Below are 24,574 nucleotides of genomic sequence, written 5' to 3' on the forward strand. Positions count from 1 at the left end.
CTTATGTGTAAGCATCTGCTGCTTACCTTGTACTGCATAACAATTCCCCCGTGTGTTGTCTGTCAGGAAGATGCTGTCCTCATGATGTGAATTCTTATTGATGCCATTTGCAGATACACCTTGGTCAGTCTTTATTTATTGTCTTCACTCAAATAATTAACCAGCAACATACTGAGCTGCAATTGCACACTTGGGCACTTGCACACTTGGATACTTGTGCACTTGCATTTATCCCTCAGTTCCTGTGGTCATTCAGAGGGGTGCTTTTGGGAGTGAACAGAGATCAGTCCTGACAGAGGTTAGTGAGTTCACTGTGGCAATTCTAAAAGTGTCACCTGCCACTTAATTATCAGCTGCTCCTGAAGGTGGCAATGAAAACGGATCTAAAATTCTACTTTTTCAAAAGCTTAGCTCTTTGGCAAAGGAATTTACAGTGGGGTGTGGACACAAATAATACAAATAAAGCTGTTTGCTTAATATCTATAAGATCCTAAGTTCAGTCCAAGAGCCAACCACAAAATAAAAGGCAGCTCTGTGGCATGTTGAAGAGAACGCTACGCTGAAGCAAATGGGTGTGAGGCTCAGGCCTGCTTTTATGTTTATTTAGATTGATGATTTTTGGACAAGTGTTTGAAATTTGCTAATTTATTGTGCTTCTGAGTATAAATGAAGAGCTTGGTCTAGACTGGTTTTAAGTCATGCTGAATAATAACAACCGTTGCCCACCTCCATTCCCTTCGTAAAATATTTCAATACTCTATAATCTGTGACTTCCTTGGCAGTCTTTTAGCACCTAAAAATATCTAACTCCTATAGAAAAGGCTTCCACGTCTGTTAAGTGTAAATTAGATTTGCATGACAAAGGGACGCTTATTCTGTTTTTTGTTTTAGTTTTACCTCCCCAAATCATGTATATTCAGGCTATATCTAACCAATTGCTTCTATAAAGTGCTTGTCTATGTGAGAGGGAAAGGTCAGACCAGTGTTAAAATCCAGCCTCTGACTTATCTGCACATGTGTTTACTTATAATTTGAGAACAATTGACATATTTGAAATTTGTCAGTATTACTGTTCCTTCCTAAGTGTGATGTCCATGTTACATGTATGCACCAACACAGGCCAAGAATAACGCAGTTCAATCGGAGCTACAAAATTAAAGTACAAACAGTGGTTGGTTTGCTATGGCCTACTTCACGGGGTTTTGTTTAAAAGTCAAATATTGTGCATACATACCTTTCGCTTGTTCAGTTTTTCAATGGGCTCTGCCACAGTAGCTCAAAAGAGATTAAAACAGAAAAATAACCTACATTCACACAAAGCACCAACCTCAGGTTGAGTGTAAGCTACTGCGCTGGCACACGTGCAGTTTAATTCTTGGCACCAGTGGCTTGCTGGAGAATTACAATATGTTGGCATGGGCCTCCTGGTCTCATTGTTCCAGCCCAGGGAGTCGGTCTTGGGAGGGTTTGGCACCGGAGGGGAAAATGAACTGAGAGTTACAGGGAACGCACAGGCCCTAAAGAGGCTGCCATAACAATGGCTGGCAAGTTCTGGGGGATCTCTGGTGGGGATTGCCATGGGCAGTGATGTGAGGAAGCCAGTGTGAGCCAGAGAGAAGAGGAAAGCAAGCCAGCATGTCGAACGGATGCTGAAGGCAGGGAGAAGCATGAGTGAGTTCATAGTCCACAGAGCCAGTGGCCCCATGATGCATATGTCCTGGGCTCTGATATTTCATAGCTAATTTTTTTCACATTATCTTTATTTATTTCACAGTATCTTTTAAAATGCATGTGTTTACTTTTCTACTAAAAAGACAAATTCTTGAAGGAAGTGGCTGGTTGTCACAGTCTCTGCTGAGCTTTCCTCAGGCACAACATGGGACAGCCTAATGCCCGATACTACTGTCAAAAGTGTTACATCTGACAGCGTTCTTCAGGCCTACACCACTGCTGACTCTTGTGATGAGTTCATCTGAGAGAAGCGCTGGCACTGAGTGTGACCCTGAAACTCCCCTGCTTGTGAGAATGGCGTCCTAGGTGTTTAAACTAAGAACTACACATTAGGCGTGGTGACATACGCATCTGATCTCGGCACTAGAAAGGAAGAAGGAAGATGCTTCTGTGTTGAGGGCCAGTCTGGTCTACATAGTGAGGCCGTGAAAGGTCAGTTGTCAAAACATGAAGAGAACAGACCTTACCAATAATGTAAACAGATGTCAGCCCTACACAGAGCATAAAACTCAGCTCTGTGTCTTTAAAAGTGAATCTCATTTTTGAAAGCTAAGGATTTCAGATTAAAGCCACCTCCCTTTTTTTTCACACACACCATGAATAGAGAGTGGTACTCACTGAGCAACGGTAGACATCCCTGTATTGAAACCACACGAGAAAACAGGTGATTGTAAATATTGGGATTTTTGCCACTTTGTCTTTTGTGTGTCTAACCATGGAATTTGCTGTCTCCCAAGAAGCTTCCTCAGTGTGGAGGGCACTGGCTTCCTGGTGTTGGTGTCGGGACTTCATTTCCCAGCACCACCGTGGGCACTACCTGTAGGGCCAGGAGACCAGGACAGGAAATGCAGGGTGGGAAACAGGGTTGCTGGCCCTATTTATGGAATGAAAGTTCACATAGAGGGCTGAGATGAGGGAAAACTGAGAGCCCAGACCCCACTGCCCACCAATAGCTGGCTGCTGCCATAAGACAGGTGACACTCTGGCTTGTTATTTACTCACAGCCTAGTGGTCCTTTGAGTTTATAAGTAAAAGGGGTTATTTTCATTGTACACACTCACAGCATTTTAAAAAATACCCAATATAAATACCATAGCACAGAACCATACAATTAGATTAAGTTGTAATGCTAATGAGAACTGTAAAAAAAAAAAATCTAGCCTTTTAATCCCATAGTTAATGCTCCTGCAAACATGTTATCCTGGAAAATTCAGTTTATTCTTTGAAATTTTTATTCTAGTGGAGTTTAGAGTGGTTCCTGGGATCTAGAATTCTTTCCCAGAGGAAATGAGGTTGTATGTCTCTGCGTTGCCCATGTGTGAGCATACATGTCAAATAGCAGGCTGTGAGGTTTGGACTTGGCTTCATGATGGACAAGTACTTGGGCTCTCTAAGCTCTGGTTTTTTAAATAGCAATATAGATGTATATCAATCCATACCTACTGGGAGAAGTTGGCCAGGCCACAGGGAAGGGCTTTACTTTGTTGCTGAGCACTCAACTCTCAAAATAGAGGCCTTCTTGGCTTGTCACTGCAGTGGAGATGCTAGGAACAAACAAGACCTTACCTGAGACACTCCTCTTGCCTGTCATGCACTTTAAAACCCCATGCTGGTCTAAGCCTGATTTTTGGGTGTGTGTGTGTTTGTCTTTCTTAGAGACCATAACATAGATGTAATCACACCTTCTCAGACTTCTGGACACTGTGGGCAGAGACCCTCACTAGCACAGTCACCAGGACAGAGGCTGCTTACTAGCACAGTCACCAGGACAAAGGCTGCTCACTAGCACAGTCACCAGGACAAAGGCTGCTCACTAGCACAGTCACCAGGACAAAGGCCCACACTAGCACAGTCCCCAGGACAGAGGCTGCTCACTAACATAGTCACCAGGACAGAGGCCCACACTAGCACAGTCCCCAGGACAGAGGCTGCTCACTAACACAGTCAACAGGACAGAGGACCACACTAGCACAGTCCCCAAGACAGAGTCCCTCAATAGCACAGTTCCCAGGACAGAGGCCTACACTAGCACAGTCCCCAGGACAGAGGCTGCCCACTAACACAGTCCCCAGGACAGAGGCCCACACTAGCACAGTCCCCAGGACAGAGGCTGCCCACTAACACAGTCCCCAGGACAGAGGCCCACACTAGCACTGTCCCCAGGACAGAGGCTGCTCACTAACACAGTCCCCAGGACAGAGGCCCACACTAGCACTGTCCCCAGGACAGAGGCTGCCCAATAACACAGTCCCCAGGGCAGAGGCCCACACTAGCACAGTCCCCAGGACAGAGACTGCTCAGGACATATATTTGGATTTAAGTTCACACCTCATACCTCACTGAAAGAAGTTGGCGTTCTTAGTCATTCTAGATATGACAACGCCGACATAGGTGTATTTCTGATTTTCCATTTTCACAAGTACTCCCTCTCCCTCCCTCTCTCCCTCCCTCTCTCTCTCCCTCTGTCCTGTATGCTAAGAGTCAACTTGAACCAGCTCTCCGGGAGCTTTATATCTTAGTGCTTATTAGTAAGAAGGCTGGGAATGTTCTGCAGGCTCCACAAACCTGGCTGCTGTTTCTTTAACTCTGCAACTTAGACAGAAGACTTCTGTCCCTTTATGAGGTGGCGACAGTAGATATTTTGTCTAGCTGCAAGGGAAAGGCATTGCCATGACCTGGCAGACAATAGCCTTAAAAGTAAAAAGATCTGCTTCTGGAACAGGGAGGTTCAGGGCCCTTTGTTAGGCCACAGTGGATTTCTGTCGCTGCATTCCTGCTTTGCAAAGGTTTGTTAGCTTTTAATGACTGACAGAGCACTCCTGCAAATACCATATTGGCCATGCCCTGCCCTGTTTACACGCCTCTCAGCCTTTTGCTTTTTTTTTTTTTTTTTTTTTTTTTTTTTTTTTTTAGCTCTGGATAAAGAAACAGTGGTGTTTGTTTGACCTACTCTGATTGATAAGGTTTAAGGACTGATTTCCACCCCCCACTCCCCCAGTGCTCACTGGGAATGCAGACATGCTGAAGCTCTGCGCAGAAGTATTTTCAACTTACTTTAAACATCATGATGCAAGTGGAAACATAGATTACAACACCAATCTGCGCGCTGGCTGGTCGAAGCATTGCTGTTGTCATTTCCAAAACATGAGATAGAAAAACAGAAAATAGAGGGGCACTTAGGAAAATGTACAAGTAAGTCCATTAGGATTTTCCTTCAAAAGCAAAAATAGAAATAAGTATTTTGTGACAAAGAGAAACATACATTACAACCACATATCAGGAATGGGATCTGCTTATATATACATATGTATGGACACAATATAAAATAACTGATACATTTTGCTATTTAAATGTCCACCAGTCATTTTTTGACATCTTAGAAATAGTCCATACCTAACTTCAGCTTTGGTGGAAACCCCTAGGACAGATGGCCTCTCTGATAAATTAACAACTCTTCCCTTTCTGTTCTTCCTAGTGGGTCACTGGAACTAACAGATCCACACTTAAGCACCAGTGTGGAGAAGCCAGTGCATGTCTGATACCCAAAATAATAGGTGTGGTGCTGTTATTTAGGTGAAACACAGGGGCCACCTACTTTTCACTTGCATGAGAACTCTGTTTTCTAACTTCATACAAGGCTAACGGTAGAATTGAAATGCACTGTCATTGTGTACCCAGCCAGTCGCTGACATGAGCGTACAACTCCATTGTTTGGAACTGGGTCTAATGTTCACTGGTTTTATTACAGTTATATTTACTTATAGTTCAGGTTCAGTACAAAAGGAGTGGGCAGAAAAAAAGATGTCTGCCCAAACAAACCACTCTCCATAACTCATGACCTTGCTCTCTAGAATGTGCCCATCCTGTCCCAACATGGAACACTGGGAAAAAGCGTGACACAGATCTGAAATAGGCAAGTGACACGTTTGCACTGGGGACACAACTCATTTCACCCGATTTAGCAATCTTTTAAACGCTTCTTTTATGTCAACCTTTTTGTTTGTTTGTTTTTTATTTATTTATTTTTCAGTGCTCAATGTGTAGCCACACAATGCTATACATAGTATAAAGTGCAAGGAATTGTAAAAACACAGAGGGACGTAATTACATGTAGCAGACTTAAGGGCTAATTCTTTGCCTTTTTTTCCACTCTGCATTTTATCAACATAATTATTTTCTGACTGCAGACTAACACTCTGAAATTGACAAGCATCCATTATAGCAAGAATTTGTTCACCAAATTGTGAAACAATGAGCTGTGTGTTCACATGAGCCCATTGTCATAAAAAAATTAGTATGGCTTTGTTCTGGAAGGGGGGGAAAGCTAATGATTTCGAAACAGCAGGTGACCAAACACACTCCTTTTTTTTCCTCCCGTGTTATCAGTTTGTTGATGAAGTCATTGTGTACGGGGCAGGACCAGGACCAGGATGGCCCTATTCTGTGAGTCTTACTGCAAATAGCCCTGCTGATTTGCTTGTGCAATTTTTTTTTCTCTACTTAGATACCCCCAGTATTGAAAAGCTACTCTCCAAGGACTGGAAGGACAAGCTCCTGGCAATGGGATCAGGGAACTTTGGAGAAATAAAAGGTAGGAAGTGTGTGCTTCTTTTATCTAGAATTTTCAGACAGTGGCTATTTATAAGCCTTAGTGGTTATGAAATACCTGTGTCCCAGCCCCTCTGCCCCACGCATGCTTTGTCACAGGCCTTCCTTTTAGCTGGAAATTGATCATGTCTGTCTGTGTGCTCTGCTTGCACTATGTCGGATCAGGATGGGATTTTGTTTTTGTTTTTGTTTTTGTTTTTCTTGTCTTAACAGCACAAACACACTCTATATGTGGTATGTTCTGTTTCTCCTCCTCTTATTTGACTTAAATAATTTACTTCAGAGGTAAGAAGATAGCAACAGCACAGCAAGGTTAAAAGCAGTGCCTTGTCAGTTATGACTCACATTCTATGTCTGTAGAGCGCATTCTTATAATGGACAGCTGGGGCCCACGACGATCAGCAAGGCAGACATAGTACAAGGATGTTTCGAGCCAATGCCAGTGAAGTTCTGCTTTGAGCTTACTTGAGTCACCAATTACAACTAATAGAAGCTCTCTGTGGACTTTGGGAGACACTGAATATTCATATATTAACAAACTTCCAGTAACAAGGGATGGTATTTAATTTCCTCATATAGAAATAGAAGCAGATGATGGTTTCAATTAGTTATAAGCCACTGCTTCTTAGAGCGTGGTGGACAGTGCATCGCTAGCTCCCTGCTGCTGCCGCCACGAGGATACTTGTGAGTCTAAATTCTAAAGCAACATTAATTTCGAGAATGCCAAGATACTAGGTCATCAACAGTATCATATGTGCTTATAACCTGTGGCACGTATCTGTAACGGGAGCTAAATGTAAATTGCAAACATTGCCAGATTAATATTGGTGTATAGGTAGACACATGGCTAAGTCAAACTTTATGGTGTGTGACTCAAAGTGACAGTCTCTCCTTTGAGGCTCTGGCCCCATTCGAGTATCCTAGAGGAAAAAAGCAAAGCATTTATCTTTTCAACTAGTTCTCCTATAGACAATTTATATCTATCTGGCTGTTAGGAAAGTTCCGGGAAAAACATTTGACTGCTGATTCCACCCATCTGTCAATCATTTATAGTTGCGTAAATTCTGGCTTTGGAGGGTTGAGAATGTGTAGATAGTGAGAGTGAGCGCCCAGCAACAAGTTTGATGATGGCCAACATCTGTTTTGGAAGGAAATGTAAATTAATAATAAGAGTGCCTCAGAGCTTGGCAGAACTTAAGGAGAACACCAAGAAAAGCTCTGCTTTCTGGGACATCAAGCCCTTTACCTATTTGACAGACCTTGAACCCATGACCCCCCCTAAAGCAATGGATGGATAGTCCCTGTCTCTGGTTTCCGCCACTGACTTCAGCCACCACCAAGAGTGCAGCAGAGAGGACTGACTTCCCTCCTCTTCCCTCACAAGCCGGACTTGAGGCCTCAGCAGCAGTGCTGATAAGCTGGAGCATTGAGGCCCTGTACTGTCCTTTGAGGCTAGCTACTGTAGGCTGCTCTGGTACACGCACAAAAGACGGTTCTGTCTTTAATTTTGAGTTTTCCAAGCTTCGCATTGAGAGCCTAAGTTCAGTTATTGTCCTCTGGTTCTGTTCAGAAAAGCTGTTTCCAGAAACGTTTTGAAAGGAACTGTGCATCTTTCCTCCGCCCAGGCATGGCGATTAGGTGTTCGGCTCAGGTTTCCCAGTGAAGTGAGGAAACAGCCCTGAGTTACTCCATTTGTGTGTGACAGTTGCAATTACGAACCATTGTTCGTAGGTGAAGAGGGTACAATAGGAGATCACCTCTGGGGGTAAATGAATTTGGGGGGTCAGGCGCAGAGATTATGCAGTGCCCAGGAATGTGGTTTCTAGCCACCTCAGAAAAAAAGTCCAAGGACAATGGCTTCCTTGTGTTCTGCGGCTGCTTTATCCCAGGCAGAGGGAGGCGGGAGGCTCACATGTTTGTCTACTGTTTCTGGCAGGGCAGGGAGTGGGGGCGGGCGGGGGGTTGTGGTCTTTTTCAAAATATGAAAGCATGATGTGCTGAGTGACCGGCTGGTTTGCCAATGATCGTTTCAAATAATAGGCTAGAACAGGACTTTCACGTAGGACACGGTGATGGTCACCAGCCTCCCAGCACACACTAGATACCCTCATGTGGTGACAAGTGCCCCTTGGTTAATCTTGGCCAGTTTTTTAAAAATTCCTATTCAATATGAGAAATGAACCTAATAGGGGAGAGAGAGAGAGAGAGAGAGAGAGAGAGAGAGAGAGAGAGAGAGAGAGAGAGAGAGAGGAGAAGGGGGGAGGAAGAGAAATGAGAAAGAGGAGGAGAGGGAGGAGTGAGGATCCAGAGAGCCTCTTGCAGGCTTAATGTGGTAGCCACTCCAGGCGCGAACCTCCATTCTTCAGGACCGCAGCTTTAAGGGCCTAACCAGTGAGCTCCTGTCCAGGTGTTGGAGCTAATTCGTAGAATCACACAACTTGGAAAGGTTACAGAAATGTTTCTCACTGTTAATACAAAGAAGTGTCAAATGTTGCTTCAAGTAGGCAGAATAAGAAGGCTTTGATGTGATACTCTGGCTGTCCAAAAATAATTGTATTTAAATTCCATCTTACTTCCTCCCCCCCCCACCGAAACAATGTTAGGAAAGGCCATTGGTCTCTGACACAGTTGATGGCTCTCATTTCTACGTTGCTTTCCTGTGTGTGTGTGTGTGTGTGTGTGTGTGTGTGTGTGTGTGTGTGTGTGTACGTGTATGCACACCCCTACACAGGTCCAGAGGGTGAATTCCTAGAAGTCAATTTCTTCATCCAGCAGGTAGATTCTAGAACTCAGGCCCAGTGCTGGGCTCGGGAGCTAGTGTCTTTAACCACAGAGCTGTGCCTTTTGGCCTAAAGTTCCTTTGTAAAATGTTAAAGCATTTTTCCTGGTATCGTACCATTTTATACTCTGGCACTTTGGAGATGTGACACATTCAGGTTTTAAATGCATAGTAGAAATTGCCCTCTCATGCACACATGCAAGCCTTACAGAATCTAGTTTTGGGGAAACAGTTGGCTGCAAAGCCCTGGCAACACCAGCTGATGAGTTTGTGCTATGCTCCAAAGAGCTGCCTGAAGAAATGGTTTCATCCCGTCTCCTCAGACATAGGACGGTTACCAGCCAGCTCCGAGAGTCCTTCTGCATCATCTGCAGCAGAAGTTCCCAGCAGCAGTGGCGGGCAAGGTGACAGATGCTTTCTGTAGCCTGATGGCGACTGGGGATGGGGAAGTGTTAAGCACCTTCCAGCTGGCTACCAGTGATGCCCACAGCATTCCGGCTAGCGTGGAATTCCATGACAGTGAAGGTCACTGAATTGGCATCTCACCTGAGGACAGTGTCTGGGGATCCATGGTGCTTTTGACTAGTATGAACAGATCTTTTTTTTTTTTTTTAATAGGCAGACAACCGCAAACACTGCATTTTGCTCGAGATATGCACTTGTAGAATAGAATACCCATGCCCACATGCAGACATCTCTCATTTACTTATCCCAGTATTGTAATAGAAGTAGGACATTTATAGTGAGGTTCGCTAGCTCTAGGACAAGGCCACCTTCAGCCTTGATTGGACAGATCGTTTTACCCAGGACTAACAGGTTCTACTGTATTAGTTAAGTCTTCCAAAATGTTACTTAAGCAATGTAGAGGAGCCTGCCTGCTGTGCTTCATGATATAAAATAGGACACTTTCAAGTTCCTAAGTTTGCTCACTCTTGATAATGGCCATGCAGGCAAACACTGAACCACTCTGGATTCATATCAATAATCCTTTGGACAATACAATTGCCTCTGAGCTCAGGAATTAAGCACAGGCTGTGTGGAGTCAATACCTGGATTAAGATAATCTCCCAGGTGTTGTACATTTTTTGAAATGGGCAGGCATATTGAGTACATGCCTTGAGAGAGATAATTATTCTGGTTAAACAGCATTAGATGGCTTGAAAATAGTCAGGGGTAGAAAAAATACTGACACAAACTGTTGGTTTTTTTTTTTTTTCAAGGAATAGCTATATAGCGTGGGCAACTGGTAAAGGGATTGCATTGCAAGCTGGAGAACACGAGTTCAAGACCCAGATCTGTGGTTAAAAACTAAGCTGGACCCAGTATCTTGGTTATTATTTCAGCACCAAGAGGCTGATGGGTGGATCCCTGGCAGCTCAGGCCACCTAGCTAAGACCACTTGGCTTTTCCGGGCTGCTAAAGGACCCTGTCTCAAAAATACAGTTGGACTATATCTGAGACATGGCACATTTAGACTTCTGGAAAATTGAAACACCTTAACAAAAACGTCAGCGTTTGTATCTGTTCTTGCTTGCGTGGCTAGAAAAGCTCTCTCAACCTGTTCTTTTAGGCCCTGTGGCTGTTGAAGGGTCAGATGCATCACATGAGTGGCCTGCACAGGTCGCATTTGCACTCTGACCGGAAGCACACAAGTCTGCACAACTTTGGGGAAGGTGGGATGTTGATGTCCTGTGAGGGCTCTTGCACCATGAAGGTGTTCAACAAAGAGTCAGGCACATCACATGGAGTCGTTTACTTCCAAACAAAACAAATGTTTACATTTTTAATTATCTCAGTTCACTTTCTACCCTTTGTAGTTGCTTCTAAGTGGTGTTTTCACATTTCGTTAAAAAAAATGTTTTAAAGTTTCATGAGGCAGGAGAAATCTGGTGGCACAGAGAGCAGAAGGTGGGGGCAGCTTTGAGGTGCTCACAAACACACACAGCGTTTGCATGTTCTGTGGCCTAGTGGTCAGCTCGCCTTGTGTGCACAAGCTGACTTAGGAGTGGGAAGAACGTGGTGTTGTCAGGTCTGGGTGGGTCCACAAGTGTAGGGTATGACATACATTGTAAGGACAAGACAGATTCTTTCTAATGCTTGCTCCAGGTGTGATAGGAAATGCCTACATCATATTTCTTTTTTCGGAGTTTGTAATAGGAAAAGAAATAACATCACCAACATTGTTATCCAACCATTTAAAACAATTTATAGGCAGGAATCAAAATTGTAAAATTAAAATGATGATAGCATCATTTGTACTATTGTAGATACAGGCTCCCTCACAGCTAGTGAAAGCACAATCTGGATTGTCAGATACTTTAACCCAGCCTAGACTTCTGCAGCAGCATGCTAATCTTAGTAAGGGGTCAGCGAGCAGTCATGGGGCTCCAATTCTTCCAAGGTTATGTCTTGTGGTTTCCACTTCCTTATCTGCTCATTTAAGGGAAGTCATAGCTAAGTATTTATTGCTTATCACTCCATAATCAACTTTCTTACCAAATTATTGCCATAATCATCTTATCCCAATTCACATATTTTTAAAAAGTGATAATAGCCAGAGACCAATTATCCTAAACCACATACTGTGGTGGTGTATACATATAGCCTGTGCCTTCTGCATGGTGCTGAATGATCTGGCTTTCATGGCAGCAGACTGTCTCTAAGGAGCTTTGCGTATTGAGAGCACTTCTAGGCAGACTGTACCTGAAGAGCCCGTAAAATTCCAGCCTGGGAGATAGTGCCCAGCTCCCTCCAGACACACATTCTTAGGTCCTCACCCCCTCGCGTGCTGACCTTCCTAACCTAATATCAGTACAAATATTTGAGTCCAAGTAAATACCAAATTAAAAAAAAAAGCATTGTGCTGGAGTCAGAGAGGTGGTTCAACGGGAAGTATCATGACTGTTCTTGCAGAAGACCAGGGTTTGGTTCATAACACCTGCTAAGTAGCTCACGCCACCTATAACTATAGTTCTAAGGAACCCAGTGCATTCTTCATGCCTTTGTCAGCAGTAGACACACAGATGGTACACAGACTTACATAGAGGCAAAATGCAATAAGCATTGAATAATAAATTAATTAAAAATTTCAAATTAAGTATGACAACTATTGAAATATAATGTGATATTTTGAAAAATTGATTTTTACATTTTAGGTACATTAAGTAGGTGGGTATAATCATCTTGGTAGAAGTTATTTAAATGATGTTAAATTAAACTATAAAGGGAAAAGCCTGCGGTCTTTACTGAGGCCTGGAAAGATGGCTCAGCAGTTAAGCACTTGTGGTCCTGCAGCTTTATAGGCAGCGGCAAGCCACCCTACGTGGCTGCTGGGAACCAAAGTCAGTTCCTCCACAAGCGCGGGTGACTCCCTTAACTCCCGGGCGGGCCGTCTCTTCAGGCCTCTTTTTGTTCTTCATTTATTATTCCCACCATCTCAAGGAGAGCTTGTTGTAATATAATACAGATTGCTTGTAGGTAGAATTGTGCAACCTTTTGACTTTCCCTCAATTGATTTTGTCCAATCAACTGGTAGACACCAGGTGTCCAGGAAGCATGGGACCTCATTCTACAGAAGCCAAGGGTGCACAGTAAACCGGCTTCCTGTTATCACAGACCTTGTAAGGCAGCAGGAGACGGCCTAAATAGAATCTCAGGAAGAATGCAACAAGGAGTACACAGTATTGATTGACAGGAAGCGAGGTGCGATGACCTCTTTAATGTTAGTTTGTAGGAGAGGTCACCGGAGGAGCTGGCCTTCAAGTTGCACCTTGAGGGCCTGAGTATTTGTTCGTCTGTTTTGTCTTCCGTGTAGAGTTAAGCTACAAGCACCCACTCTCTTCTGCCTTAACTCATGCACAGCACTGACACGCAGAGCTGTGTGAGGCTGACAGGAACCGTGCTGTGGACGTGACTCACTGAATGGAAGAAGCCAGTCCTGAGAAGTGTTTGTCTCACTGGTCATCAGCACTGTAGTAAACATTAGGCTACACATGTGACAGCTGATACCACGTGATGATATCACCTAGGGACACTGTGATCACCTTAGTGTATCCAAGTACAGTCTGTGATGTTCCCACATGACGCAGTCACCCAAGGACTTGTTCCTCTGAACATGCCTGATGCTGGGTTCTGCATAACTGTAGTCCTCAAATGAGTATTGGAAGCTGAGAAACTCCAAGAGACAGCCTGGAGTGCGGCATAAACCGTGAGGGAGATGGTCCTGCATCTAACAGGGGGAGATCATGTATTCTACACAATGTGACCCTCCCTGAGGAAGTTGTCTGGTTCAGTACATGGTCTGTGTTGAGGGAGAAACCCTGGTGCAGATGAATGAAGAATGGGGGAATTTGAAAGTGCAGCTCTCAAGTTTATCCCTTTGTTTTAGTTTAGGACTTCCGTAGAAACAGCAATCACTGCAAAAACAAAAAAACAAAAAACAAAACAACAAACAAACAAACAAATAAAAACTCTCAGAAACCCAACTTGAATCCTATGCAATACTAAAGAAATAAAATCTCCCGGTCTTCATCTTAGTAACCCGTGGTGGCTGAGCAGGAGGTTGTACACAAGTGAGGGGTGATTCCTCATGCTACTCATGAGACGGGGTTCAGGGTTTGTGTCTCCCCAGCATATACCATTTGCTTTGCCTACAGTGGGGAGGATCTGAGGTTTCAGTGAAGAGCTCAGGGTCCAATGGAGTCTGAGAATTCAGTGATGATCTGAGCACACAGGCAGTAGCTGTGGGCTCGTTGACTGGGGAGCAGAGGAGTAGTGAAGGGCTAGGGTGTGGCTCCATGGATGAGTGTGACTGTGCGTGCCTGGGGCCCCAGACTCCATCCTTAGCACTGGCAAGTGTGCACACTGGAGTCGACTCAAGGTTCACAAAATTAGAATCAAATGAAAAAGTCACACATTTTATTTTAAGCATAAAATACATTTTATCTTCATAGCTCAGTGACAGTCTAAGAAGTTTGCTAATCTTTGTTGTCTGGAAAGCCAAAATGGCTTTTTTTGGACACTCGTCACCAAATACTGTACTTCTGCCTACCCCAGCATCGTACCAGCATGTGCTGATGGCTCCCAAGTTATATTGCTGCGTATTTAGGTGCACTGCATTTTCTGAGAATAGAAATAGTAACTATAGAAAATTTACCAAACATATAAACATGAAGGAAAGATTAAGATAACATATAATCTCATCACCTAAAGTGGTTTCTACAGATGTGTGGGTACATTAGCTTTCAGACTTTCTCCCTGTAGCGTAGACACGTAAACACATCAAGGTGAGTGTTCTTCAGAATCCTCACTTCCCCGTGCAGCTCTGCCCTGGAATTTCTGTCACGAAGTCATTCGTGTCTTCATGCTTCAAAACAGCAGTACTCCACAGTGCAGATGTCACATTACTATCTAACTATTCTGACTTGCTGTTTAGATAATTTATGGTTTTTAAATTTAAAACATTTACATGTATCTTATATCTTGGCATGCATTTCTGTAAGTGGGGCCTCTTACAAGTAACGAGCACCCTTAGACATGACATTGACTGCTAATCGAAGGGTACGTACATGCCTTGGACCATGTTCACAGTTTGGAGGCTTAATAAATCAATTCAGCATCTTGATGTCAAATGTCTATTTCCATGAAGGAAAGCTTTCTGGGTGCATTTAAACTATTTAACACTAAGATAATAGTCATGAAGCTCATTGCTTCGGTTGTGATGGAATACACATTTCTGAGATATAGTGACTTAATTGTCATGATGTATTAACCACTACCCTAAACAAAGATCAGTGTTTATAATAAAATGTTATAATTAGGGTCTGGGAAGAAGGCTCAATTGGTAAAGTGCCTGGCCCACAGGTCCCAGGGCCTGAGTTGGGGTACCAGGTGCCAGGCACCCATACAAAATGTGTAACAGCAGGCACCTACGATCCCAGCACTGAGGCTATGGAGAGAGGATGTTCCCAGGGCTCTGGTCAGCCTGTCCAGCTGAACTGCCAAAGTCTTGGTTCAATTACTGATCTAGTCAGAATGGTATTCAAGGTTAGCTTTTGGCTTCCAGTTGTGAGCGTGCGTGTGTGTGTGGGTGGGTGGGTGGGTGGGTGGGTGCGCGCGCACCCACCCACACACACACACCAGGGCGCGGAGGAGGAAAGGATAGTACCTGTGGTACACACACACACACACACACACACACACACACACACACACACACACACACACCAGGGGGTAGAGGAGGAAAGGATACTACCTGTAACACACATACACGCACACACACACACACCAGGAGGTAGAGGAGGAAAGGATAGTACCTGTGGTACACACACACACACACACACACACACACACACACACACACACACCAGGGCACGGAGGAAGAAAGGATACTCCCAGTGGCACTCTTGCGTGCACGCGCGCGCGCGCGCGCACACACACACACACACGTGTACATACACACACAGGAATAATAAATGAATGGAAATGACATAATGATTCGTGCCTTATGTCCATCCATACAGAATCACTTTCTGTATGTGTGCAAAATTAGAAATACATTAGAAACTTTTTTTTTTTTAAATTCTGCCACCTTTCCAAGTTAGGACCTGAAAATAAGCCACTCATTGTAGCTACGCTTCCTCTTAAAAACATGGTGCTTTTTCTGCCTAAACTGGAAGGAAGGGATGCGGCTGGCTGGCAGGAGTGACTGAGGCAGAACAGATATCCTGATCATGTTTACAGGTGGCAGATGTGCCATTCAAACAGTGCCTAGTGTCTTCTGTTTGAAGTGAAAAGTAAAATTAAAGACTGTCTTCTGCCCTTGTGTTAGCTCGCACTTTATCATAGGGGGCTTGTTCCTCTGACGACTCCTAGAGGAACCATTCTGCCAGCCTCAGGTCTGGCTCTGGGTGCAGCGCAGGTTGCTACACTATCAGGCACAACCTGAACCTGACTTAAGAGGTGTGGGCACTTTAAATACCTGAATCATGCACTTCCTTTAAATGACCACCATGGCTTGCCAGCGTCTAGATTCCCATTTGATTCTGGGTGAACTTATGGCAGTATGCATCCGCCAACCACATTTTACCACTCAGTGGGAACCTGTTGTGTTCTCAGACTTGGATGTTGGCCTTGTTTACAGCATTCTGGGTTTTTGTTGTTGTTGTTGTTGTTGTTGTTTGTTTGTTTGTTTTTAATGACAAGATCTGAGACTTACTTGGCTGTGTTTTAGAACTCCCGCCTCATTTGTGGTGGCCGGGGATAAATCCAGGCCCTTAGTTGTTACCACGTGTACTCTCTCACTGGACTACGCTCTCAGATGTGAGGTGCTTTGCCTATATTAATAGAGAAATTCTCAGACTGATCTTCCTGGTTGGTGGAAAGATGGCTTCGTGGCGAAGAGTGCTGATGCTCTTCCAGAAAATCACAGTTCCATTTTCCATCACCCACATCTGTAGCTCACAAGCTCCTGGAACCCCGAGGGAGCCAGAACTCTCTCCGGACTCCTGGGGTCCTGGCACACCTGCGCATATAAACTCACACAGATGCAAATCTTTTTGGAAAATGAAAGGCAGATCCTATCCTTGACAGTGCTTTGATCTCGCCATAGTTTGGCTACGAAACTCCCCTTGCTTTGTCTTGCCTGGCTAGCAAGAACAAAGATTAAAGATCAAGGCTTCTGGCTCCGGCGTCTTGTTATCTCCTGCAGGCCTACCATGGAACCTCAGAGGCAAAGATGCTCACCAGCAATTTGTGATTCATCCACAAAGGATACAAACGCTATGAGTTATTTATTGTAAAAAAAAAAAATCTCAGAATGTCTGCCTATTCTGGTATCCTTTATGTTTGTGTGTGTGCCTGTACATGTGTGTGCATGTGCATATGTGTGTGTGTGTGCATGTTTGTGAGTGCACATGTGAGTGTGTGTGCATATATGTGAGTTTGTGTATGCACACATAAGCTTATGCTTAGGAAGAGCAGAGGTTGTGTTCCTTCCTTACCCTCCATCGCACGTTTACCATCTCGTGGTCTCTCCCCTTGAACCTGGAGCTTGCTGATTGGCTATATTTATTGTTCAGAAAGAGCTCCAGGATCCTCCTGTTGCCGTTTCCACAGTAAGTTTTGATTTCTGTGCTGACATTTGGGCAGCAGCCAAGGATCATACTCAGGTACTTGAGCTTGTAGAGTTAGCACTTTATTAAGTGAGCCATCTCCACTGCCCAGTTCAGGTGTTTTTGATGAATAAATAGCAATTGCTTCTCACTGTTGAAGGAAAAAATCTAAAAGAAGGTAGGTGTGTGCATTGCCAATCATGACCAAACTAGTCTATCCTGTTCCCTCCACGGCAGAAGCATTTTCATTGAAACATGGCCGCCTTCTCATTTCTCCTGCTTGTCTTATGGTTGTGTTCCACTCAGGGACTCCGGAGAGCCTTGCTGAGAAGGAGCGACAGCTCATGGGTATGATCAACCAGCTGACCAGTCTACGGGAGCAACTCCTGGCTGCCCATGACGAACAGAAGAAGTTGGCTGCATCTCAGATAGAGAAACAGCGCCAGCAGATGGAGCTGGCCAAACAGCAGCAGGAGCAGGTGAGAGAGCCTGGGGACCAGGGGGTCCTCAGCCAGCTGCTGCCTGTTCTTGGTAAATACTGTTCTCAGCAGTGAAAGATGCATGGCATTCCCTCCCCTTCCCAGTCCCTAGGAAGTAAGGGGAAAGGCAGAGAGCAAGGCAAGCTCACCTTCTCACCCATGACCATGTATAACTACTTGCTGGGACCGTAGAAGTGGGATGGGTTGACCATCCTACCTAGGAAAACATGACCTGAAATGCCTGAGGTGTCCCCAGACCCCAAATTTATGTTTAGCTCCAGCATAATGCCATCCATGGAAAAGGAGACAGCTAGACTCATAGACTGAGACCCAATCAGAGCCCAGGAGCACAGAACATAAATACACAAATATTGTAAAGACATGGGCCCAAGGTATTTAACACATGTATGTGATTGCCACTGAGATGTGGTTCACCTCTCCAAGGATATCTTAGTATCTGGAAACACCAACCGAATCAAAGCAAAAGCCATGCACATAAAATGCTCTTAGTCCCTAAGCATTCCACCTGAAATATTTTTCACCTTTTAATTGTAGTTTTTCTGAGTGGGTTAGGACAATTCCTAGAAAGCACTGTGTGAAATGTCATCCTCTATAGTTGATACAACCATTATGATTGTGGACTTGACACAACTGTGCTTGCCCTGTGAACACTTGGGTGAGTGAGGGGATAGTGGCGCCTGTTACTGCTGAGTGATTTGGCTACTGCTAGACTCTGGGAGGTGGGGTGTCATTGTCTTTAGTTAGGTACCCGCTAAGGAGCCTACCTAGCTCTAAGAGACATCGCCAAGCTCATAGGCACCCAGATGGCCCTGCTAGAATCTCTGAATCATGGAACAAAATGAATGGACATAAATACGAGAAAGAGATGTGTAGGAAAGAGGCAGGTGGACAGGGGTCATGAGGAGACGGGGAAGTAGGGAGGCGGGAGAGTGTGGCACTCTACAGCTATGTAAATCCACAAACACATCCGCAGAGCTAATCAATATGTAGGCGTATAATGGTGGAAAGAGTGAACAAGCAATGAAGAGTTCAGAAAACATTTACAATAGGAACATTTTGAAGAAGAACGGTCAATAATGGCAGCAGGTAAATTTGCCTTGACCAATAGATGGCATTCGAATAGGGAGGCGTGTTTCTAGTGGGGAGGCAAAAAGTTACCTACCTGATATTGCTCTTACAAAATGTTTTGCCTTTATATGTGAGGGAGACTCTAAACCAGGCAGTGTGGATAACAATGGTGCACAGAGCGAAAAGGGCTGGATGAAGAATTATGGTTTTAGGCTTCGTTGAGTGAGCAGAAGGAAGAAGGAAGCTGATGATGTTGACCCTGGGTAGAAAGAATTGAATGCAGGTTTGAACAGAAGGAAGAAATATCCAGGCAACATGGCTTGAATGGTCTGGGGTTTACTTCACTCACTTTACCTTATTTACCTAGTACTTTATTACGTTATGAAAAAACTGTTGGGTTTTCAGAGGGGAGTGTTAATGGTTTTATTTTTCTTTTTATTATTTTTCTTCTCCTGATTGTTACTATATCATCATCATCATCAATCATCATCATCATCGTTGTCGTCATTGTCTGTCTCACTGGGTAGCCCAGACTTCCCTGTCTTCTTAACCTTCTTGGCTTAGCTGCCTGAGTGCCGAGCCTACAATGTTCATTCATTTTTAATTTTCGGTGAAATTCCGTATCACTTCCCTTTGAGATGTGTTCGTGCTATTTTGGATGTGCCTGTATTCTTGCTTTAGCCCTGTGAAGAGTTCTGACAACTTTCCATGACAGTAATAGAGCAGCTTTGTCCTTAGTCCCCAGTGCTACCAGCTGTTACACCAAGCTCAGAAAAGGGATCGCCTTGCAGAGGTCCCCTGCTTGCTTTGAAGGAGCTGAGGGCAGCTTGTTCTTTTCAATAGAAATAGGTTTTCCTCTCATTCCATCATACATCCTGGCTGACCTATGAGTGCCATCAGTAGATTCTAGAATGCTTTCCTTTCTCAAGATCTCTGGCATTCTTCATGGAACCTTATAAAGTAGCCCTGAGATCTTTATAGGTCTCCTATGGTAGAGGTACTTCCTCCATAGACTCAGGGGTCCTCCGGAGAGATACAGGTCAGTCTTTCCAGAACCCAGGCCCACCTCCCAATCTGGTCATCTGCAGAAGGCATAGGCATCCTCACTCTGCATCCAGACATCCTCTTTTCTCTTCTTTAAGTCTGGGGGACGGGAACTCTGGAGTCAGCTTAGCCTATAAAGCACTTGACTCCTACATAAGGAGGCCTGAAAACATGCTTGAAAAAGCCAGGTGTGATGACATGTGCTTGTAATCCCAGAGCTGAGACAAGTGGGTGCCTGAGGCCCATTGGCCAGTCAGTCTGGTCTATTTGGCAAGTTCCAGAACAATGAAAGACCCAATTTCAAAAAAGAAAAAAAACAGTCAGTGAGAAACAACAGCCAGTGTTGTCTTGAGGGACAGAGAGAGAGAGAGAGAGAGAGAGAGAGAGAGAGAGAGAGAGAGAGAGAGATGAAGTTGGCTTTCCCAGTCTTGAGAAGTCCTTTATTCTTACCCTACATTCTATGGAGTGCCCAATCAGCCTAGGATGTCATCATTATGCATGTACTAATTGCCACAGACCTTACAAACATTGGGCTATGTGTACTCATCACATCACCCTTCCCACCAGATTCTAAGGTCTAGTTCATGGCTATCTGTTCAGCAAACCCATATCAATAAGGTTCTGATCTAGTTATTAGAAGTTGAGAAGGACATAAAAATCTCTCAGTGAGCTACAGGGCATTTTCGATGAGTGTTGGGAAATACAAAGCAGCCAAATTGCAAGTGAGGGTCCAGATGCAGACTTGTGCTTTGTTAAAGCTGCTGCTTTGAGCAGAGTCTTTTGAAAAGTAAGGTAGCAAGCCACATGGCCAGCCAGCCAGGGTTACCAATGGGAGGATGTAGCAATAGCTGTGAGGAGTAGGAGCATGCTCAGTGCGTTCAAGAGGAGTCAGGAGAGAACTATGGCAAGAGTGGAGAGGCAGAGCACCAGGAGAGATGCATGGGGCACAGCAGGAGAGCAGGCTGCATGGGCTCGCAGGTGCGAGGGGTCGCTGCCTTGTACTCCTGAGTGGGGCAGAAGGGTTTTGAAAAGATGAATAGCATCTGTGGACACTAGCTTATAATAGACAGGAGGAAGACAGAGCAGAGACCAAAGAACAGATAGGAGATCGGTACATCCATCTAGCTTAGACAGTGGTGGAAAACTGGAGCCAGGAGGAAAAGATTGATGTGGCCGGGTTCTTGACATATTCTGTGGTGTCTCTGAAAGGCACTAGGTGCCAAAGAAAGTAATGCCATGCAAGTGACAAGAGCCAGACCTTGGCAAATGAGTAATGCTCTCAAAACAAAGAAGCAAACAAACAAAAGCCTGCCTCCCTTCTTACCTTTCTTCAGAAGAAGGGAAATGCTCTTTTTGATGCTGGAGCAATGAGGGCAGTAGGATGACACATTTGTTCTGTAGCCACGAGAGCAACGGCATAGTCTGTTCCGCAGTCATGGAAACCTACCCTTTATTTTTACATCCTTAACTTTGTAATAAAGAAGTAAAGGAAATGTTGTGTGATTAAAAAAAAATGATGGGAGAATACAGTCTTCCTTGTAAGAAAAAGATGTAGAGTTATCCATGACAGAGGTCAGAGGTTGACTTTCTTGACTTTTCTCTAGATCACATAGTATTTGAGATTGTCCCTACACCTCTTGGTCTTGTCTTAACAAATGTGCACATCTGGCCTTTCATTGCACATGGTTTACCTTCACTGCATTCATAGGTGTTTCCTATGAATAGGAAGTTCTTAGCAATAAATACAAAGACTCGCATGGAGTCTTAGGTTGGGGCGTTACGCTGAGTTCACATAGAAGGGGCTGAAAGCAAGTAGATGAGATGTGAAAGCTCTTCCCTGAGGTGGAAAATCCCAAGGTGGCCCTGTGCAGGTCTAAAGTTCAACTAATCTTAGGCCTGTTGAATTTGAAACATCCTTGAGTATGTGTGTGTGTGTGTGTGTGGATAGATGTGTCTAACCATCTGGTTGGCCATGAGAGTGAGCATAGACCCTGCTGGCCCATGGATGAAAGGAGACAAGGAGAGGAATCATCTACATTAGGCCTTTGAATATTGAAGCATCCAGTTATGATTTAGAATCAAAACAAGAGACTGGAGAGGCAGGAGAGAAAATTCAAGACCAAAAGTGTTGGAGAGTGGCCTTGCTAATTAGATTGAAGGGATGGGGATTAGAACACATTTTGAGTCGGGGAAAAAAAACAGAAGTCACTGGTGACCCTGGAAGATAAGTGTGTAGATTACAAGAGGGTTTGTTCAAAAAAATTTTGTGGGAGTCCAAAATGCAAATAGCATTTGCTCAAAGCCAGACAACCCAAAACTTCACTGAGGAACCTAGTATCTTTGATACCTTGAGCTACTCTGAACTTTGGTCCCAGCAACCCCTCCCCCTCCTTTTTTGGCACACTTCCTGTGCTCTCAACTGCAAGAGCTAATAACACTTTCTTTATAGGATGAGCGACAATGATATGTTGCTGTGGAGAATAATAATTGAAAGCCTCCAGTGTCTTATTGAGAAGGGCCACTGTCTAGGAGTCAACAGGGTGTAAGTGCTTGCTGAGACTAAATGTGTCCTCGGATCCTCCTCAAGGGCAACCTGCTAAGAGTTCAGCTCCTGGAGTTCAGTGTCAGAGCCAACTGTGATGGCCGGAAGGTTGGTCTTCTTCGCCCCAGCTCTCACTGTATTACCAGTGTTCTCCGTCTCTCCACAGATCGCGAGGCAACAGCAGCAGCTACTGCAGCAGCAACACAAAATCAACTTGCTTCAGCAACAGATCCAGGTCAGAAATCAGCATTTCAGCATTCTTTCACTGAAACAGAATCTGCCATTTCTTACTATTACATAAATTAATGGACATGATCCCCAAGCTGGAATTGCCTTTTGGCCCAATTCTCTATATGTTGTGTGTGTGTGTGAGACAGCTTTTTAAGTGGTGGCTCTGACACAGACCGGACCTTGGCTGGCAGCATCTGTCTAAGCAGGCTGCAAGCAATTTTAACTTCATACCTAGGAGGAATCATTAGAGAGCATTAGTTCACTCCTTTATGCTTTAGTGTTGGAAGACGCACCTGTAGACTTTCCTAATGGGGTAGGTGAGTGGACTCAGCAGAAAATGTACAGCTGGGTTTTGGTTAGAAACGCAGAGGTTCTCTTGATAGCTGCTTGTGATCAAAGTAGGGCCATGGAGAAGGTAATGAATCCATGTGTGGCAGCTATCATGGTGGTGTTGCCTGAGGGAACCAAGTACATTTTTATTCAGGAAGATTCACAGTGTTAAATGGTGTTGAAGGCACAGGCTGTGGTAATAAATGATGAAACTAAGCATCAGAGGAGACTTCCGGAGACATAGACCTTGACAGAATTATCTCCCATCCATTTTGAAGCCTCCTGTCCTGGTAGCACTTCTGTCTTGGAGCTTTGAAGTGGAAGTGATGACATCACGAACAGCACACGTTGGGGCCTAGCGAGGTGCCATTCCATCCCCATCAGGTGGGGGCCAGGTGTCCAGGAGTTCCAGGCTTGCTTAGGTTACATGAAACCCTGGCTCAACAAGTAAAAAGGCAACAACCATAGTGTTTCCCATAGGGTCAGGACTCACTGTGCGCTGAGCACTAAGCCCCTACCATCCACGGATGGGATGCACGGGGCCAGTGCTCCAGCTTCATGGGATCTGGAAGCAACAGCTGGATCCAGGGTTAAATTCCATTTTCCTATCTGGGCATAAAGTCATCGTTCTCTCAAAGTTCTCTCTTGAGGATATAATGTTTTATACCATAAATGTCATAGAAGCAGATATAAAACTGATCCATTCAGTTATCAGTGTGGCTTTAACTTGCTAACCACATTTCTTCTATTTTATCTGGAGGAGTCAGCAACTCCAACTTTATCCTAGGGCGTGTGGACTGTGCTTCTCTCTCTCTCTCTCTCTCTCTCTCTCTCTCTCTCTCTCTCTCTCTCTCTCTCTCTCTCTCTGTCCACCTTAGGCAGTAACTTTCCATAGACTAATATGCATTTGTTATCTGAGAATACTTTTCTAATATGCTGATCCCCGGTCCCTTCTGTATCTTTAAAATGCAGCTGTAACACCTTGAGATCAACATGCCGAGAGGCATTGTTCATCCCGGTGTGCTTTCTGAGCTGTTTGTGCCATTGTTGCTTCTCACCCCACAAAACAATGCATTCCAGTGACTGCATTAGGAAACACTGAGCTACACAGTTATATCAGACACAATTAGGCTGCCCTGAAACTCTTTGTTTTCACTTCAAATACTGAAGTCATTTGAGTGGTCTACCTATCACAAAAGGCCTTTGCCGTTGGTTAGACAGCTGTACCCAGTGGACTAGAAGGAGATTTTTGAAGACTTGTTAGGGCTGGATAGCTTCACACAGCCCTGGCACAAAACGATGGCATTGCTCAGCATTTCCCTTTGCCTTTAGTATGTACGGACTCTCTGAAGGTGAGGCTAATCTAGGCATTTTTCCCACTTGAAATATATATTCCAATTAAAGGAAATGAGTGCATTTTCACAATTGTGCACAAACATCCATATTAAAATGGCTCTTGACCTTTGAATTTTATCTTCTCAAGTTTTCATGAACAGAGCTAAGGTAAGCTTTTCCTTGGAGTTGCTTCCTCTGAGGAGAACCTTACATAGATTTGCGCATGAACTGGTTTCCCAAATTGCTGAGGGTCAGTTCTTTTTAAAATTTTTTATTAAATATTTTACATATGTAT

At 44.3% G+C, this 24,574-nt stretch overlaps 1 protein-coding gene across 8 annotated transcripts in view; it reads left to right on the forward strand.

Annotated features, from left to right (window-relative positions):
* Positions 1-24,574, forward strand: part of SOX5 (SRY-box transcription factor 5) — a 942,792-nt gene that overhangs the window by 734,578 nt on the left and 183,640 nt on the right. For all 8 annotated transcript variants that reach the window (XM_084765306.1, XM_084765302.1, XM_084765304.1 and 5 more), the window contains 3 exons: positions 6,236-6,322; positions 17,536-17,708; positions 22,550-22,618. In XM_084765306.1, the coding sequence (XP_084621432.1) occupies positions 6,236-6,322; positions 17,536-17,708; positions 22,550-22,618 (329 nt within the window). The remainder of the gene's footprint in view (positions 1-6,235; positions 6,323-17,535; positions 17,709-22,549; positions 22,619-24,574) is intronic.

This window comes from Acomys minous (assembly GCF_964271855.1).
Source record: "Acomys minous genome assembly, chromosome: 17".
In the NCBI taxonomy this organism is placed as follows: Eukaryota; Metazoa; Chordata; class Mammalia; order Rodentia; family Muridae; genus Acomys; species Acomys minous.